We start from the raw sequence: 18343 nt of genomic DNA, 5'->3' as shown, positions 1-18343 counted from the left end.
TTTTAAATGATATCTAATGTAACCCTTTTTCAGTAGATAAGGGTTAAACCGATATGTAATGTTACCTGAACCGGTCTTTTCCTCCAACTTAAAATTTTTTTGGTACCCTCTTTCACTCATCTCGACTCTAACTCTTAGACCCTCCCTCCCGAGCTCTCTCTCTCTCTCTCTCTCTCACTCACTCTTTCCTCTCTCTCTCTCTCTCTCTCTCTCTCTCTCTCTCTCTCTCTCTCACCGCGCCTCCTCACCAATCGAACTGCCACCGTCCAACAGCGATGGCTGGCGAGACCACCGGCCATATCTTCCTCTCTTTTTCCTTTCCCTTCCCTAACCTAACCCAGGCAGAGCCAAAGGTCTACTCATGCGAAGCGATCTCCTAATTCCAGTGGTGTCGCGGCCCAACTCCGACCGCAATGGGTTCCTCTCGTTGAGCTGAATTGATCCATGGCCTCCCTTTTCTTCGACAACCACGCACGGTAGAATTTTGAAGCTTGAAAGGTCGCGACCTTCTCTGTTCGATTCTGGCAACTTCAGCGGTGGGTGGCAGCGGTTCGATAGGGGTTCTTCTCCTGTCAACTTGAGCTCTCTATTGGTGTGGGTAATTGAACCGAATTAAGGTTAGGGTTCCTCTTTCTCTTGGTCTCTGTCTCCCTTTCACTGTGTTTAAATTATAATGAATTTAGGGTTTGGGTGCTTCCTCAAATTTAGGGTTTTCTTTATACTTGTCTTGGGTTTTTCATAAATTTTTGGAGAATTCAGCTTTAGGATATAACTTCAAGGTTTAGAACGTGGAGGATATATGTGTTGAAGCAACAAATAGAAAAATTTGAGGTGGGAGTTCTGATTATATATGTGTATAAATTATGTATTTTGATTACACTTTATCCTAGAAATCTGCTTCGATTACTCAGTTCATTTGGACATTTCTTGTGTTCTCAATTTCCATATTCACATTTTTCAAATTTTGTGCTCTTTGAAATCTGTTACTAAATGGATTATGGAAGTCAAAAAAATCTTTGTTACTCTTTGAAAAATGATTGGATTTTGATCTGAAACTACAACCAGATTTGATGATTTGCATTACAAAGTATTGAGCTGTAATATATATCTTTGATGAATTATTCAGCTTTATTATTGTTGATGATATGTATCTCCTTGTTTTTTAATTGGTTGGTTTAGTTGTAAAAGTTGAGCTCCTTGTTCAATTTGTTGATCGTTTCATTTGTGGAAATTCAATCTATATGATGAAAATTGATTAGTTTAATTTGATGGTTCGTCAGAGTTTGTGAAGCTACGTTTATGTGAACCATGATTTCCCTATGTATCAGCACCACCTTTGAATATGAATCAAATAATTGAATGATTTCCCTATGTATACAGATTCAAATTCAAATACACAATAAATTGTGACTTTAGTTTTAATTTGTTTAGGTGTCTTGCTTATAGGTCCCACACATAAACCAGCTATATTCTTGGTATTGCGGCCTCGCCTGCGTTCTGATGATTTTTAGGACCATTGGCATTAACAACTACGATATTCAGACATTGGCAGAACTATGTTGCACAACTAGGTGTTCCCTTCTTTACAAAGTCAAAACTTAAGTTCCTTCTGTTATATACTTTCCCTTATGATTATTGTTCTTTATAAATTAATTTATGTTTTATAGGATTATGAGTTCAGAGCTTGGTGAAGATAGAAACTGTAGAAGAATGAAAGTGCTTCCTTGATCTAGTGTTGAAAATACTAGATTAGTATTTGTATGACTAGATTAATTTACTCTTTCCTAAATGCTATTTTTTAATGAAGGTCATGCTATAGCTGGTCCTATTACAGAAATCTTGTATTGTTTGTATAAATGAATACTTCTTGTGAAGTTGGAATAGGTATGTAGTGCCATATGAATGCTTGATAGCTTAAAGTTGCACTTAGGTTTATGCTTGATACTTAAGGTCAAATATTCAATATAAGTTTATGTGAAACGTTTTTGATATATCTGACTGAATACTGACATCTCGTTTGCAGCATTTGGACTGTTGATCTAGCATATTTATTACAGAAGTTCTCTATTAGTTTTTCTTACTACACTGTGACATTTGGAGCAAACCCAAATTATTCTGGCGACTTGGCGAGACATTTTACAAGGTGATTCCCTGTTATTCAGATAGAGGCTGTTTGTTATTGATCTAGACCATACTGGCTGTTTGCAAGTTTCACAATGCAATTCTCACCCTGATGGTTCTATTAATTATAGACTGCATATATCATATGACATGAAAAGTCAAGTACTCTGATGATTTCTAAATGGACTATGGCAGTCAAAAAAAATCTTTGAAGGTGCAAGTGGCCAGAACATGTTCCTCAGTTAAAAAAATCTTTGAATGTCAATGCATATGCACATATTAGCTCATTTGGTTGTTGGATGGTATTTTTATTTTAAATAATTGGTCTTGATGGTCTGGTTATCATTACTAATGTATTTAATTTTAGAGTAATCAGTATTTAATTTTGTAGATTATTTGGTGAATTGGTCTCAGTCCTAGTGATAAATGGAATTGGACTCCAATATCTGAGCATTAAGTTTCTTATTTCTCCACTTTAATGGACTCTTTTCTCACTTCCTTCCTCTCCCTCTCCCCCTTTTTTTGTTTGCAGTTTTCAGAACTAATTGGTTTAGACTAGGAGCTATGAATACTAATTGGGCCATGGCGAGATCGATTCATGGAGTTGGTATTGTATATGTTATCATTTTTGGTTTATTTATGTAGTTATGAACATTAAAGGAGGTATTTGAAGGAGTGTATGTTGTTTCCCACTTTTGCAGGTTATATATTATGTGATAACACTGATTTCTAGGAAAATGCTTGTCTTGCTGGTCTGGTGAGTACTAATGCATTCAGGTTCTTATAAAAGGGTTTATTGGGATTGTTGGGTTTTAGTTTTGTTGGTTCCTCCTTTTGAGCAAAATTTGATGTTTGTTTCCTTTTTACAATCTATTGTACTTATTTAGTTGCTTTCTTCTCTTTTTTAATTTTAATGTCTTCTTTTTCAATGAACTAGTCTTAATCTGAAAAGGGTTATGATTTATGAGTAATTTTTGAGTGTTTGATCACTTTGATATCATTATTATCTTCTCTATGAGAACTCTGTCAAGCTTCACAAAAACATAAGTTGTTTATAAATCTGCAGTATTTTGAAGTTGTCCCACAAATGGAGAAGCAGACGCACTTGGACCAGATCCTTAGATGCCGGGAACAAGGTTCTAAGGTCATTGTTTTTTGTTCCACAGAGAGCTTGTGGTTGCAGACACTATTGGGGCTGCTGCAATTCATGGGGACAAGTCTCAACATGAGAGAGACTTGGTTCTACATGAGTTCTGTTGCGGAAAGTCCCCAGTATTATTAGCTGCTACTGATGATGCTACTTGCCAGATTGACATCAAAGATATAAGGTTAGCTCATGTCATCGCACTTTCTTTTCTTCTTTTTTCCCCTAAGTTTTCATGCTCAACTTATTAATGAAAAACTAACAGCGACTCACTGGGACAAATATCAAGAGTGGTAAGAGATTAACTATGATTTTTCATGTTACAGGGTGGTGATTAACTATGATTTCCCTAATGTGGTTGAGGACTACGTTTACCGAGTTGAAAGAAATGGGGTGTTGTACAACTCTTTCTCTGAGCATGATTGGAAATATGCAGCTAATTTGATACAAGTTCTGGAGCGAGCTAAGCATCTGATGCCCCCAGGGTACGTTAGCCATTTTGTGGTATTTAGATGGCCAAGCCAATTTTTTGTAAAGGAAGAACAAGTGCATGCAGATTTTAGAACAATGTAGTCAAATGTTAGGAGAATTGCTGCCATGCCAATATTTTGAAAGTGTAGGCAGCTTTGAATTGGAACAATTGATAGGGGTTATGAAATATTGATCATGGCTGTGACTATTGTTTTTGTGGGATTAATTTGTAATCCTTTTATTTTGTACTTAATTGAAATGTATGGATCAATGGAATGCATTTTTGTACTTGGAATGTTTGGATGAAAGGAAAATTTGAAAATGCACCAATTTCAAGCCACACATTTGTGTACTTGCATGGTCAGGGCATTTATATGAGTTTTTGCACAAAAAAAAAAAATAAATTTATTTCACACCAACCTTACAGATCACTTTTTTCGGAGTTTTTAATATCAGTTCTATTAAAAAACTGATATATAAAGACGGGTTTAACATCTGTTAATAACTGAGAACCGATATCAAAGTTAGTTTGTATATCAGTTTAATAGGTAATGCGATATGTAAAGATGAGTTTAACATCAATTAATAATTGACCACTGATATGAAAGTTAGTTTAGATATCAGTTTAATAAGTAATGCGATATATAAAAATGATTTAATATTGGTTATTTACTGAAAACCAGTATCAAAGTCCATTTAGATATCAATTTAAAATACAAAAACGATATTTAAAATACGTTTAGATATCAGTTTGAGATGTTTGGATATCAGTTTTTTCAAACATTCTGATATTAAAACATGGAATAGATATCGGTGTTACACTGATATCTATTTTAGGGGTAGAATAGATATCACCCCTGGAAATATCGGATTTTCACCCTGATAGATATCAGTGGATCACCGATATTAAAGGCCTTTTTTGTAGTAGTGGCAGAAAATAATAATAATACTAATAAGTTCATTACATTGGTTTTTTAATGTAAGGGAGACAAATTCAAACAATTATTACATCTTCTACCAAGTGGAGTGAAATATTATAAGAATAATAACTAGTTTATAATATACATAGTTAGACAATTATTAAATTCTAAAAACCTAAACTCTTAGGAAATGTATTAATAAAGTAAATTAATCTAATATCTTCGATCTTTTATATACAATTTTCTAAGGTGCGTGTATAGAGACTAACATATACAAATAAAGAGGTAAACACATAGGTGCAACCTTATATACACCTTACAAATCAACAAGAAAGTGAAAAATGAGAATTGACGTTTTGAACAATTGAACCCAAAATTTCCTGCGATCAAAGTTATGATAGCATGTTAAACAACAAATTAGACCCCATACATAAGCTTAAGCAGTAGAATAGACCATCAATTGATATATATCAAGCTATAACATGCATATTATTAATACATAGAGAGAGAGAGAGAGAGAGAGAGAGAGAGAGAGAGAGAGATTATTACTTGTTGCAATCCATGCTAGTAGAAATTGGGAAACTAAGGTGGAGACTGCATTTGATGGGAAGGTATTGGATGAGGGAGGGCGCAAAAGGAGGAAGAGCATATATAGAAACCATGTCCTGAATGCATTGACATATATTCCGAGCTCCGTTCTCTTCAGTTTTGGCCATCAAGTTCAAAGCTTCGATGGAGTTACAGCACTGCACTGATGGTTCATATTCGTTATATATTCCGGTAACAAACGTCACGCAGTTGCCGAATGTGTGCCAGACATCAGCACACGCCTGAGCGTTGGCCGAGCCACAAATTAAGAGAAAGATAGTCACACAAGCAAAAAGGCGAGCCATGATCACTAATTTTTATGGAATCTAATTAATACATATATATATAATTGGAGACGTACTAAGTACTGATGCTTTTTTTATGAGGGGGGATGTACATATATATATCATTTAGACATATAAACAAAGCTTTAATTCATTGTTAATCAGTTAGTTTGTTGATTGCCTCCTAAACAAATTACTATCACGCTTCATGGATGACTTTGATTACACCACCTTCTTTTTTTGTCAGAGTGTAACTTCTGGAAGAAGGGAATTAAATTGTAGATGTTAAAGGAAACGGCCCACATGCTCAAATGCCCAAAATGGATCGGGCCGAAGCACAATGACAATACAAGAAAACATAAAGGGCCCAAAACAAACCTAAACTTAAACCCCAACATAACTTTAATTACATATAGAGCACCCTTACAAGGGACTTTTGACAGTTTTTCTTTTTTTTCTCATCAATTGACAAGGCAACACTTCGCAAAAATTTCAAGTTCAAATTGATCGGCAAGGGACTTTTGTGATTTTTCTTTTCCATTAGCGACATATATAGTTAATTACTTTAATTAGCAGGTGGGATTTTCATTTAGAGTTTAAGGATTAAGATTTAGCTCTCGAATTTTAAACTCCACTAATTGATTATACAATAAAAAAAATGTATAAAAATGGCACCGTTTTATAATAGGTTCAAAAATTTTACAATCTAACAATGTCTATAAAAATAGCACTTTTAGGCTGTGAAAAGTTCAAAATCCCCCAATTAAGTAACAATCTTTGGTTATGGTAGCGTCAGATGAGTTATTGATCGAGATTTTTTTTTTGGTCAGATATCGACCAATAGTATATGGTCGATAATATGGTGCATGTTTGATAATGACAAACGTTATCTATCAACCCTCTTTTTGACCATATCACCGCTTAAATATTGATTGATTGGGGCAATTTATACTTTTTGCAACCCAAAAGAACTAATTTTGTAAGAATTTTTATCTTTTTTATTTTTAAGAATGAATTTTAAAAGGATTTTCAAAATGAGAGATTTTTTAAAATTGCATTATGAAAATAGGTCATTTTTTGTAAATTTTTCAAAGAAAAATAAATTTTGCATTGTCGATCCATTAACATAACTTATCAATTGATCAACAAAGAACCACCCCATACACTCTACAACTCTCCACGAGATTCCATCCAAGAAGCTTATGTATGCATTTTTTTTTTTTTTAGAAAACAATAACATTACATTAAAACAGCCAAAAAGGCAGAGAGAATACGTACAAAGTTATGGCAAGAAGCCCTACAACAATAGGGCCAAAAAGCTAAACGCTTACAACAGAATAAGAGTCTGATCTCGTAACGTCAGCATCGAACAAACACTACAGCGCGCTGCCAAACAGAGTCAGCGAAGCACCGTAGACATTAGAGAACTAGTCGCATTTGGGTCCACAATCCAACCAACATTTCTAAATCGAGTTTGACAGTAGCCCAAGGTGACGGATCGGGCAGTGTAACCGGCAGGACCGGTACCGACAAGCATATATAGTGACCTCCCTACACCGCATAACGAGAACTAGAGCCAAACTGGAAGAAAGAGCTATAGAGAGCAACTAAGCGTCGCTAAAGCAGGATCCGACGCTGCGCATCAATGAGCAGATAGCACACAATGCCACTGATAGACCAAACTAGAGCGATTGGAAAAACTCTCCTTTACTGAGATGAAAAAGCTCTCACAAAGAGGGAAAAGAGTATCTCATAAGCGAAGAAGAAAAGGAAAAGGAAGAAGCGGAGATAGGAGCGGTGGGCCTATGAGGAACACAGGAGCCACCACCCCCACCCCTGAAAATACTTGGTTGAGAAAGATAAGAGTACTGAGGAGAGAGAAGAGAGCGTTTGGGGGTGACGGCTAGGGTTGCATATGCATATATATTACACAAAGAAATAACAAGGGACTATATATATGTATAATTAAATATAATTTTTCATTCAATTTCAATAGGGTGCAGTACCATAATTTGTTGTTTTTTTTTTTTTTTTGGCTCAAGCACTTGGGTTGTTGGTTTGTATATATATAAGTATATATATATTTGCTGATACATGCATTTTTCAAATCAAACATTATAAGAAAACCAAGTTTGCTAATATAACATATTGTGAATCATAGCTAGGGATCTTGCAATTAAATGTTTTCCTTTATTCATTCCCATGAGAAGAAGAAACTCATCAAGTATTTACAAGGGTCTCTTACATATATAATATAAGCCTTGACTTATTCCCCTAATTAAATTACTATATTTAGGCTTAGTAGTACTATTGCTTTAATCTTCAAATTGTTAATTTGAATATGCATTCCCCATAAGCTTCTTAGTCAAACCCTGCACAAAGAACAAAAGTTAACTGCACGTTAATTGCAATATGAAAAGAAAGCAATAAGGTGTTTGTATCACATTTGGCAATGAGAAAAATATTTCTCCCATATTTGTGTTTCACATTGTGGACTATATTTCTAGTATAGACGCAGAATCCGACACTCATATATGTGTATTAGAATCACATACATTTCTATTAATATTGTGATCCGTATAATGATACACAAATATAGTCTTCTTAAAGTCTAGAATGTTACTATCTACTAATTCTATTGCTAATCATATCTCTAACAAATGTGCGACACACGTAAATGTGGTACGTACGATACCTAAGTAGAGACGATTAATGAAGAGAGAATAATATTTTTACTTGAAGCAATCCATGCTATTAGAAATGGGGAAGCTAAGGTGGAGTTGGCATCTTATAGGAAGCTCTTGAATCCGAGAGGCATTGAAAGGAACGTTGGTCCAATAAGACGAGTTCTCAATGCATTGGCATATCATCTGCGGACCACCTTCATGTTGATCGCGCTTTGCAATCGAATTCAAAGCCTGTATGGAGTCGCAGCAACCTTCCACCGGCTCCGAACTCAAGTCCCCAACGAACGTCATGCAAGGACTAAACGACACAAAAACAGCGGCGCAGTACAACGCCGTCTGAGCCTTAGCGGCCGACGCGCCACAAAGCAGTACGACAAGGCTTGCTACAGAGACAAAGGCAAAATGGCGAGCCATATATAAGCACTGGCTTGGTTTGTATAATAAGAGTCGCTAAATGTAAATGGGGTTTTTGATGGTTTGGTGAATAGGAGATTGCGTATGGTATATGTAGTAGTTAATTTCGGAGGTCGGAACCGAGAGTTTCTACCACGATTTATTTACTTACAGTAATTGCAGCAGCATTAGTTGGCTAGTTTGTTAATTATCTGAATATTAAACTATCATGCTTCATGAGTGCATGCTGTTTTTCTTGGACTATAAAATAAAATATATATATATATATGACAAGGTGGCCGGTAATTCTTTTTTTTTTTTTTCTTTACAATCTACACTCTACAGCATATGGGAATAAAATAGACATATGTTTAAAATTACAATATTTTAAATGGAGGCTATGGAGCTCTAAAAAAACAAAAAACAACATGTTTAAAATGGATGGAGAGGTTTAAAAAAAAATAATAACATATATATTTAAATTTTAAGGATAACCTTACATTGCTTAACATTGAAGGACTAATTTAATATAATATTTATAATGATCATTTGGTCTAGTGGATAATACTTAATCGATCTTCCCTTTGTCGGACGTGATTCTAAGTTTAAAACTCATGGACGATAGTATATATATGACAACATCAATATAACTTTCTTATATCTAGGGAAAGAAGAATTTAAATTTTAGAGTTCTTTAATATTATGGAGAGAAATACTATTAAACCAGTAACTAGTTGATAACTAACACACCACCACAATTATAATCAATTTTGACATTGGGTAAATGCTAATAGAAATACAATTAGCGGCGAAAATTAAATTAATTGAAATGCGCTAGTAAATATAATCAGCGTTGAATAGAGTGTCCACAAATTTTTCTAATAAAGGAAAGTGTATTCTCTATATTCCCATGTGTAGACTGTGTAGTAAAGGAAAAAAGAAATCACCTGATCAAATTTTTTGTTTAAATGATGAGGATTTCATTTCAATCTTATAACTGATAAACAATGTTTGGATCATATTTAGACAGGTAGAGACCAGGGACACATGATAAAAATAAAAGAGACTGAATTGATTTATAGGTCACCTACACACAGTGACTTATGTTTGACAGTTTTTTTATTGGTCAATGACTTATGTTTGACGATAAAGAAAACATAAGCAGTGCCGCAGTGGCAGGTTGTAACTTGTAAGAACCCAAACGACATCGTTTGGGTCATCAAAAGGCAAGAAAATAGAGCCGTTAGAAACAGCTCGGTGCGTAGTGCGAACAGTCGCATTAGTTGGCCGTTGGCCCCAAATTCAAAAAATTAGACCGTTAGAGATCCTTCCCCTAACGTTATACTCCTCTACACTCTCACTCCACGCTCTCTCATTAATCACCAAATCTCTTCCTCCTTCGAATCCAGACACCAAACACCAGACAATTGCTTGAACACCCAAACCAATGCCTGTGGCTGAGGACTCCAACGCAACCACCACCACGACGATGACGACGATGATGATGGTCGACGAGGTCTATGAGTTCTTAGCGCCGCGCTACTTCGATTTCATGAAGGACGAGAGCGATGAGGACAAGCACAAGGCCGAGCTCTGGTTCGACTCCGCTCTCGCATATGCCCCTTCACGTACGTTCCCTATCCCTCTTCGTCTTTTTTATTGTGTGAATTTCTTCAATTCATTTGCCTGGTGCTTCTTCTTTGTTAGGGTTTCTCTCAGATCTATCTTTCTTTGATTGCATTTGGTCTCGATTTTAGGGTTCTTGGTTTGCTTCTTTGAATTCCGTTACCTCTCTTGGAATTTTAGGGTTTCAATTTTCTTTTCTGCTGTGAATTTGTTCCAATTGAAGCGATTGGTGTCTCGATGCTTGCTCTGTTTTGTGGTGTTTGCTTTCTCAGAAAATTAGTTTGCTTGTCTTTGGATGCTAAGAGTTCAGGGACTAGAAAAAAAAAATTCAGTTTATTTATTTTTTGTTAGTAATTTCGTTTGCACAAATGAAAAACTAAACTCAATCGAGGGGTTCCAAATTCTTGAAAGCAAGATTTTCTTTTTTACTTCTGTTTTTGGTTAATCTATTTTCAGCAATTAAACTGAAGTTATGGGGTAAGAAAATATGAGTAAGATGACAATTACTAAGAGTCTGAGTCTGATAGACATAAGAATTTTTGGCAGTCCTCTGTTGCTATTGTGCAGAAAAATAAAATCAATTTAGTACCAAGACAGTCATAATTAGGATAAAAGAAGTTGTTCAAAGAAATTAAGATTTTTGGTTTTCTTTTTTTCCTAACTTCCCAAATTTTCTTTGCAATTTAAGAGATCCATATATAAGTTTTTTAGGTACGTAATTGACTGGAATTGTCTTTGGGATTGTCATTTTAGTTATGCTTTAATCTCTGTTTCTACCTTTTTCAATTAAAGTGAATTTCATGCGTATTTGTGCATGATACATTTTCTTGTTTGCTTGGGTCAATATAAACGGTGACAAGGTTTTGATTATTTTTGGACTCATTAATTGTTGCAGCCTTCATGCCTAGAATCAAGACTGGTAGATCTTTTACAGTTGAGAGCATGTGCGATTTTAGTGAAGCAGAGCAAATGCAGAAGGTGGTGATCTTTTACGTTATTTTCTTATATCGCCTTTAAACCTTGGAATCCTAAACCTTTTCTAGTCTAACTGGTGTTTTAATTTTTCGCAGAACTTTGAATCATCCTCTGAAGTCAAAGCTAATGATAATTCTACGGAAACTAAGCCTCAATCAGAGCTCATGCCTGCAGAAGAGAAGGAAGAGATTATCTCTAGTGGGGCTAAAGAAGAAAAAGACGTAAGCCAAGTCAATGTACTAATTTGAACTTTACTCCTGTTAAAAGCTATTTTCTTGATTGCTTATGTGCTTTCAGTATCTAATCCTAATATAATCCCTTTAGGCCTCTGCTGATAAGGGTATTAGCAAAGATGATGAAGGAAAGGACAAATGTGCTAAAGATAATGGAAGGTTAGTTTCCTCGCTACAAATCTTTTTCTTGAGTATGTTTACTTGTTATTGGTGGATAAGAATGTATTTTAAGCTCTATGGTTTTCCCTTTTATTTTTGTCTGCAGTGTTTTGGCAAGTAGAGTATCTTCTAATAAGGAGAATACTAAACCCATTGTTGAAGTAGGAACTGAAGCTTGCACTCCAAAACCACTCATGAGTTATTCCAAGAAGGGAGACTTAGTGAGTGATTCCAAGAAGCACCAGACAGCTAAAAAGATAGCCAATTTGGTTAGAAACCCGTCAGCACTGAAGCAAAAAAGTCACTTACAGTCGTCACAAACCAAAAATATCAAACCATCTAGTGTGAAAAGGTTGGTGTATTTAACAATGTTCTGATACGTGTTGAATTCTTCTCAATGTTGATGTACTGATTGGATACTGAACTCAAAATTGTAGACAAACAAATGATAAAAATGTGACTGGGACTCCCAATTTAGCTCAGGAGAGTCAGGCAATTAAGCGGCAGAAGTTGGAAGGAGGAAGATCTAGACAGGTTACTTTTACTTCTGTATTTCTGTGTTGACTATCATTTCTAGGCACTTGTTTTGTGAACGTCATTTCTATAGATTACCTTAACTGGTCTTGTTGTCCCCTCATATACAGATTCTAAATCCCAAGCCCCAAACATTGCCCCACAAGTCAAAATTGGGTTATATCAATGGCAGTTCCAATTTAATCTCCTCAACTGCTATTAAAACTCAAAAAGAGGATAGAAAGGTTTGTTGTTTTCACCACGTTATTCCAGTTTTAAACTCTCTTGCATATTCAATATCAGAATTGACTCGGTGATTCTTTCTCAATATACAGGTGTATGTTCGGGAACCTGCAGCACCATTTGTTTCGATGGCTGAAATGATGAAAAGGTTCCAATCAAGTACCAGAGACTTGTCACTGCCTCACGGTTCTCTTTCACATGTAAAGAAACTTAGTCTTGTCCCCACTTTATGAAATTTGATTCTTTAAGTTCTTTTATATCTTATTTTGTTTTATTTTTGTCAAATTCCTTTTATTTACTATTTAGGTTGATGTTGTTTCTGTCATTCAGATGAAGCCAAAACTCACCTTGACAAGGCCTAAGGAGCCTGAATTTGAAACATCCCAGCGTGTTCGTTCAGTGAGAGTGAAGAGTACTGCTGAGATTGAAGAAGAGATGATGGCTAAAATGCCGAAGTTTAAGGCTCGACCAGTAAATAAAAAGGTAATTTTGTAATTCTTTTACTTTTATTTGTGATTCTCACTTTCGCCCATTGTCTATATCTGTTGGATTCATTGGATTTTGTTGCTTGTTACAGATTCTAGAAGCCCCGTCATTACCTGCAATGCCAAGAAGTACACCCCAGCCACCGGAATTTCAGGTAAAGCTACTGTGGATTGGATGTTGGTAAGAAGGAAATGGAAGTTAATAATAATACGTCTTTCTAATTGATGCAGGAATTCCATTTGGAGACAATGGCAAGAGCCAATCAGAATGCAGAAACAGCCTCAGTGGCTTCAACAGATGTGTCCCGACAGGTATAGAGAATCATATTTGCTGTTTCCATTCTTCATTCTTGCTAAACTAGTTAAATTAATTAGCTCACTGATGATTTTCTCTTTCCATTAATGACAGAATAATCAATGGAAGCCTCACCATCTAACTGAACCTAAAACCCCTGTGCTACATACATTATTGAGGGCCCGTCCAACCAAGGTGAAAAGTTCTTTGGAAATTGAGCAGGAAGAACTTGAAAAAATTCCAAAGTTCAAGGCAAAGCCTCTGAATAAGAAGGTATTTCCTACCTTTCAGTTCCTTTTCAGTTTTCAATGATATTCTTCTTAAAAACTTTAGGAACCGATTAATTGAGATGTTTTCTTTTCATATTTTGTAGATATTTGAAAGTAAAGGAGATCTGGGGGTGTTCTGTAATGCCAAGAAACATGTGACTAAACCTCAGGAATTCCATTTTGCAACAAATGAAAGAATACCACCGCCACCTTCTGCCATTGCTGATCTATTTGATAAGGTAGTGAAAATGAATCTTCTTGATCCTGCTGCAAATTTAGCATAATAAGAAAGAAAAGTATCAGTACGTACAGCTTCTCATAAATAATACGTTCTGTTTTCCAGTTGTCTTTGAATTCGGAGCCCCACCAGAATCCGCTTCCGAGAAACACAAGGCCAAATCCATTCCATCTCCACACTGAGGTATGGCAATCCCTTCCTTCAGAACAAATGAAGTTCAGAAGTCAGTGATGCAATCTGTTCATAACCTGTTTATTTGTTTTGTCTTTACGTCATCAGGAAAGAGGGGCTGAGAAAGAAAGGAGATTTTTCACCGAAGTAATGCAGAAGCAATGGGAAGAAGAAAGAGCTAGGGTGCCCAAGGCTAACCCATATCCCTATACAACTGATTACCCAGTGGTACATAAATCTATTTTTTCTTTTTTCCTGATTTTATTTACTTGCAATTGCAATAAAGGTGGTATTACGATGCCTATTCTCTTACATGATTCCTATTCTCTGAAAACCAGATCCCACCCAAACCAGATCCCAAGCAATGCACAAAACCTGAACCTTTCCAACTGGAGAGTTTGGTGAGGCATGAGGAGGAAATGCAAAGGGAAATGGAAGAAAGACAGAGAATGGAGAGAGAAGCAGCCCAGATAAGGGTTTTTAAGGCACAACCAATCTTGAAAGAGTAAGAAAGCTAATTCTGTAGGATTTATTTAGCCCTGGCATCTAAGTATGAAGAGGTGAATGATTCATATCCCTTTTTCTCATAATGTAGGGACCCAATTCCTGTTCCAGAAAAAGTGCGTAAGCCTCTAACTCAAGTTCAAGAATTCAATCTCCATGTTGTTCATCGGGCTGTGGATAGAGCAGAATTTGATCAAAAGGTAATCCACATCCTCCTTTGGTAGCATATAATTGAAGTCATTATAAATAATACTTTTGCATAGCTAGAACTAGAAAGCATGGTGTTTTCAGTACTAATCAAAGTTAAATTTTACAGGTTAAGCAGAAAGAAAAAATGTACAAGAGATATAGAGAGGAGAGTGAGGCAGCAAGGATGGTATGCATGATTTTATATCTACTTTTGCATAGTTGATGGTATTAGTAGCTTGCATGATACAAACTTAATATACTTGACCTATTGTTTGCAGTTGGAGGAAGAGAAGGCACTTAAACAACTGAGAAGGACACTGGTACCCCATGCAAGGCCAGTGCCTAATTTTGAGCATCCTTTCTGCCCCAAGAAGTAAGGAAAATGCATGCTGACCTTAACAGTTTTCTTTATTGCATTGTTTTCTTACTTGATTGATTGATTGATTGGTGCTGCATGATACAGGGGTTCAAAGGAAACAACAAAAGCAAAATCACCAAATTTACGTGTGATCCAACGGAAAGAAAGGCGGATGATGATCAACAACGCCATTTCCAGCGCTGCTTCACAGATGAGATGATTGGGTACCAGGTTGCGGGGGTGGTGTAGTTGTTCAAGAACTCTTGAACCCTTGTATAGGGTCTGTACGAGTTTATGTATTCCATTTGCTAATAGCAATATATTCGTGTATCATTCTTTTAACACCAACTGAACGCACAAGATTACTGTAAATTTTTCACTTGGAATGAGAAACCCAATTTCTAGTATTCTTTCAAAATTAGGTGAACATCAGTTTTTTGCTGGTTATTAATAAATTTTCTGAATATATATAAATTTATAATTATCAGAATTTTCCCATGGGCATGGATATAGCCATGGCACAAGAATTTTTAGACTACTATTAAGTTGAAGAACGGAGGATGGTGTTTGGGAGGCAAAGCGGGTTTAGGTTTATGGTTGAAATGGTAAAGGAGTTCTTTCTTGAACTCCTTACTCTTATGATTATGGGTGGTTTTTATTAATTGAGATGCTCTATCTTTATGTAGCCCTGTAGAGCATCTCCTGTCATTTCCCTATATTTTCCTCCAATGAAGATAAGTTTGAGAAAAAAGTTCAACTTGATTTGTGGAAATTTTTAGGAAAATCTCAAATTTGAGGAGATTTTATGAAAGGATTAGAGTTGTGTTTTATGTCATTTGCCTTCAAATTTAAATTTGAAAAAAGGTTTAGGGAAGGGCTAGAGATGCTCTTAGAGCACCAGGTTGGTCCGACAATGAGTTATAGAGAAAGTTTGGAAAACTCTAGCAAGACCTCATTGTTTTCTTTTAAAAGTCAAAAAAAAAATATCCCAAATTATTCCAATTTACCCCTAAGTGTTAAAAAAAAACACCAAAATTCCAAGCCCAGCAACCCCACCACCACCGGCAACCCTCCCTCCCTCTTCCCTCTCTTTCTTGTTAAGCTTATTAGTTTGTGATTCAGGGTCGGAGCCAGAATTTATAATTTAGGGGGCCAAAGTTTAAAAACTCAAAGTGAGGGGGCCACTACGAGCTTATTCACAAAATTTATGGGTAATATAACATAATATGTATAATATCTTCTCTATGTAGCCTTTGAGATCTGAAGGGCGTCTGGGAGGAATTCCGGTTGGAATATTTGTTTGCTATTTTTCGACCAAACAAGGCCACGAGAAAAATATTGGTCTTTCTTCGGCTAAGAGTGTGAGAAGGGAGTGCCACCAATCAGTTACAACTTGGTCGGCTTGAAAAGATGAGTGAGTTAATGTTTTGAGCTGTTGCCTGACTCCTAGTTAGGTGATTGAAAGACCGTGCAAGAAACCGCTTCTCGGCCTATGTTCTTTTTGTGAGAGACTATACAACATTGGGGGTTACATTGGTTGTAACCCTTGTCAAACAATGACAATTTGTAACAGTTATTTTCATATTATAATGCGTGTGAATGTAATTTCATAAGGTTGAATTTTGTGTTTTATGTTGGTTTCATTAGTTTTGATATGTTTATGTAAGAAAAGACATAAAGTATATATATTATTTTTAGAAAGACTTAGAGTTCAGTCCATTTTATGAGTCTTTATTAGACTAAGGGTCCGTTTGGCACTGCTTTTAGAATTGTCAAAAGCGCTTTTGGTAGTGTTTGACTTAAATAAATAGAAGTGTTTATGGATTATAAAAGCGTTTTTAAGGAGTTTTTTAAGAAGCACTTTCAAGTGCTTATGCATAAACAACTTAGAAGTTTTATAAAAATTTGTATGTGCTTCTTAACATAAGTGCTTCTGATAAAAGCGATATTAATAAAAATGCTTCTAAGAAGTAGTGCCAAACGGGCCCTAAGACCGGTAGTGATTTAGGGTTTTTAATCAAGTTCTTTTTTTTTTTTTTCTTTGATAGCTTTATGTTAGGTTTTAACTCTGGAAATTTTGGCTCCGCCCAAAATCCCGGAGTTAAAACCTAATATGCAGCCTCTACAAAGCCCACTTTACACCCTAGGAGGAGAAATACCCTTCAAATCGGGGAAGAACTTTATTATGAATTAAAATAATTTTTTTATAAATTAAAAAGACTTTATTATGAATTAAAAAAAATTCTTATAAATTAAAGGACTTTATTATGAATTAAAAAAAATTTATAAATTAACGGACTTTATTATGAATTAAAAAGATTTTCTTATAAATTTTAAAACACCCCTGATCTCTATCTAAAAACTATTTTTCTAAAAGACTCAAGCCTAATTATCTCTTATTTTTATATAGTTTCAAATATTCATTGTTGCATAATGACAATTGCCGAACACTTGGTGAATAGTTTCGAGCGATCGGTGCTATTCACCAAGCACCTAGTGGGTTCCATGTCACACACATTTCATTAAAGTATATCAAACTAGGAGCGCATTGTAGCATGTGAGCTGGATTATAACCTTATTTTTCAACTAGACTGAAAAATAAAAAAAAAATAAAAAAATCCATAGTTTTAAGTTTTAACCCTTGTAATATTCTCTTTTGGTTATGGCCAAAAGTATAACCAAGGATAAAACATTTGTACCACTTTCGATACCACATTGTACTCAAGAACATATCATGCATGGATATGGTACGAAAAGAATTTGGGAAATTTTATATGCATTTCAACAGTCTAATCAGAACACCCTGAATTACACATTTACACCCAACATTTGAAATATTTCAAATTAATCCTTAAAATTCTTTTTTCTTTGATTTCTTTGAAACTTAAAATACCTATAAGTCATGAGGTGTAATGAGTAAATGTAGTTCAGATAGCATTACGCCTGTACAGGGAGAGTAACCAACATGATTTATATTGAACAGTCGAATTTCAGATGTAACCAAAACGCCTGTACAGGGAGAGTAACCAACATTTTACTAGGAGAATTCTCTCAGCCAAAAATTGCGACGAACAGATACAATTAAAATTAAAGAAATTGCGATTTGTTATCTTACACTTACTGATATATATCAATCTAAATTCTCTAATACATCATCCACAGCTTATTCTTGAATTCTTTATCAACTGAACCTTAGCGCTTAATTCACAGGTTAATGAAGAATTGGGAATCAATCACTTACTTGCCTTCATTAGAAAGTATTTACTTGGATCATTCGTATTAGCTTAATATACATTATTGGTGCGCTAATTCTCTAACAGTTTAAGCTTTTAGAACACAATAATTGTTTGACAATTCCCACACATAAAGATATGGCAAACAATTCTAGACGTGATTATTTTAGTGACCCTTGGTCAATCTTGTCATTTGCTGCTGCGCTCTGCTTCTAGGTTTCACATTGACTCAAACCATATATTC

At 35.3% G+C, this 18343-nt stretch overlaps 2 protein-coding genes and 1 long non-coding RNA gene across 6 annotated transcripts; 2 read left to right on the top strand and 1 right to left on the bottom strand.

Annotated features, from left to right (window-relative positions):
* The first annotated feature begins 204 nt into the window (after window positions 1–204).
* LOC147286665 (uncharacterized) lies at window positions 205–4024 on the top strand. Of its 3 annotated transcripts, none has more exons than XR_015121915.1 (7): window positions 205–617; window positions 1447–1571; window positions 2024–2143; window positions 2654–2728; window positions 2823–2878; window positions 3188–3449; window positions 3592–4024. It is a non-coding gene; the product is annotated as an uncharacterized LOC147286665 (long non-coding RNA). The 3 variants fall into 3 exon arrangements; XR_015121917.1 differs by having other exon boundaries at window positions 1432–1571; XR_015121916.1 differs by lacking the exon at window positions 1447–1571.
* Window positions 4025–8260: 4236 nt separating this feature from the next.
* On the bottom strand, window positions 8261–8629 carry LOC147286664 (uncharacterized). The gene has a single exon (XM_086240811.1). It carries the CDS (start codon window positions 8627–8629, stop codon window positions 8261–8263), a length of 369 nt encoding a protein of 122 aa, XP_086096937.1.
* A 1448-nt stretch (window positions 8630–10077) lies between these two features.
* Window positions 10078–15244, top strand: TPX2 (targeting protein for XKLP2). Of its 2 annotated transcripts, none has more exons than XM_086241450.1 (20): window positions 10078–10236; window positions 11130–11212; window positions 11305–11430; window positions 11534–11601; window positions 11708–11953; window positions 12039–12135; window positions 12246–12359; window positions 12450–12557; window positions 12688–12840; window positions 12935–12997; window positions 13074–13154; window positions 13252–13410; window positions 13511–13645; window positions 13750–13827; window positions 13924–14043; window positions 14154–14320; window positions 14411–14519; window positions 14636–14695; window positions 14787–14881; window positions 14972–15244. In XM_086241450.1, exons 1-20 carry the CDS (start codon window positions 10098–10100, stop codon window positions 15084–15086), a joined length of 2316 nt encoding a protein of 771 aa, XP_086097576.1. In that variant the 5' UTR covers window positions 10078–10097; the 3' UTR covers window positions 15087–15244. The 2 variants fall into 2 exon arrangements, with proteins under 2 accessions (XP_086097576.1, XP_086097575.1); XM_086241449.1 differs by having other exon boundaries at window positions 11305–11445.
* The last annotated feature ends 3099 nt before the right edge of the window (window positions 15245–18343 follow it).

Source organism: Dryas octopetala, chromosome 4 (assembly GCF_963921425.1).
Source record: "Dryas octopetala chromosome 4, drDryOcto1.1, whole genome shotgun sequence".
In the NCBI taxonomy this organism is placed as follows: Eukaryota; Viridiplantae; Streptophyta; class Magnoliopsida; order Rosales; family Rosaceae; genus Dryas; species Dryas octopetala.
This window is presented reverse-complemented; position numbering and strand designations above follow the sequence as displayed.

Excerpts from the sequence above, each read along its gene's own strand:
- LOC147286664 (XM_086240811.1), bottom strand. The coding sequence starts at position 8,629 with ATGGCTCGCCATTTTGCCTTTGTCTCTGTAGCAAGCCTTGTCGTACTG.
- TPX2 (XM_086241449.1), top strand. The coding sequence starts at position 10,098 with ATGACGACGATGATGATGGTCGACGAGGTCTATGAGTTCTTAGCGCCG. Across the intron at positions 13,646-13,749 it reads TTGCTGATCTATTTGATAAG|TTGTCTTTGAATTCGGAGCC; the intron begins GTAGTGAAAATG and ends TCTGTTTTCCAG. Across the intron at positions 14,044-14,153 it reads ATACAACTGATTACCCAGTG|ATCCCACCCAAACCAGATCC; the intron begins GTACATAAATCT and ends TCTGAAAACCAG.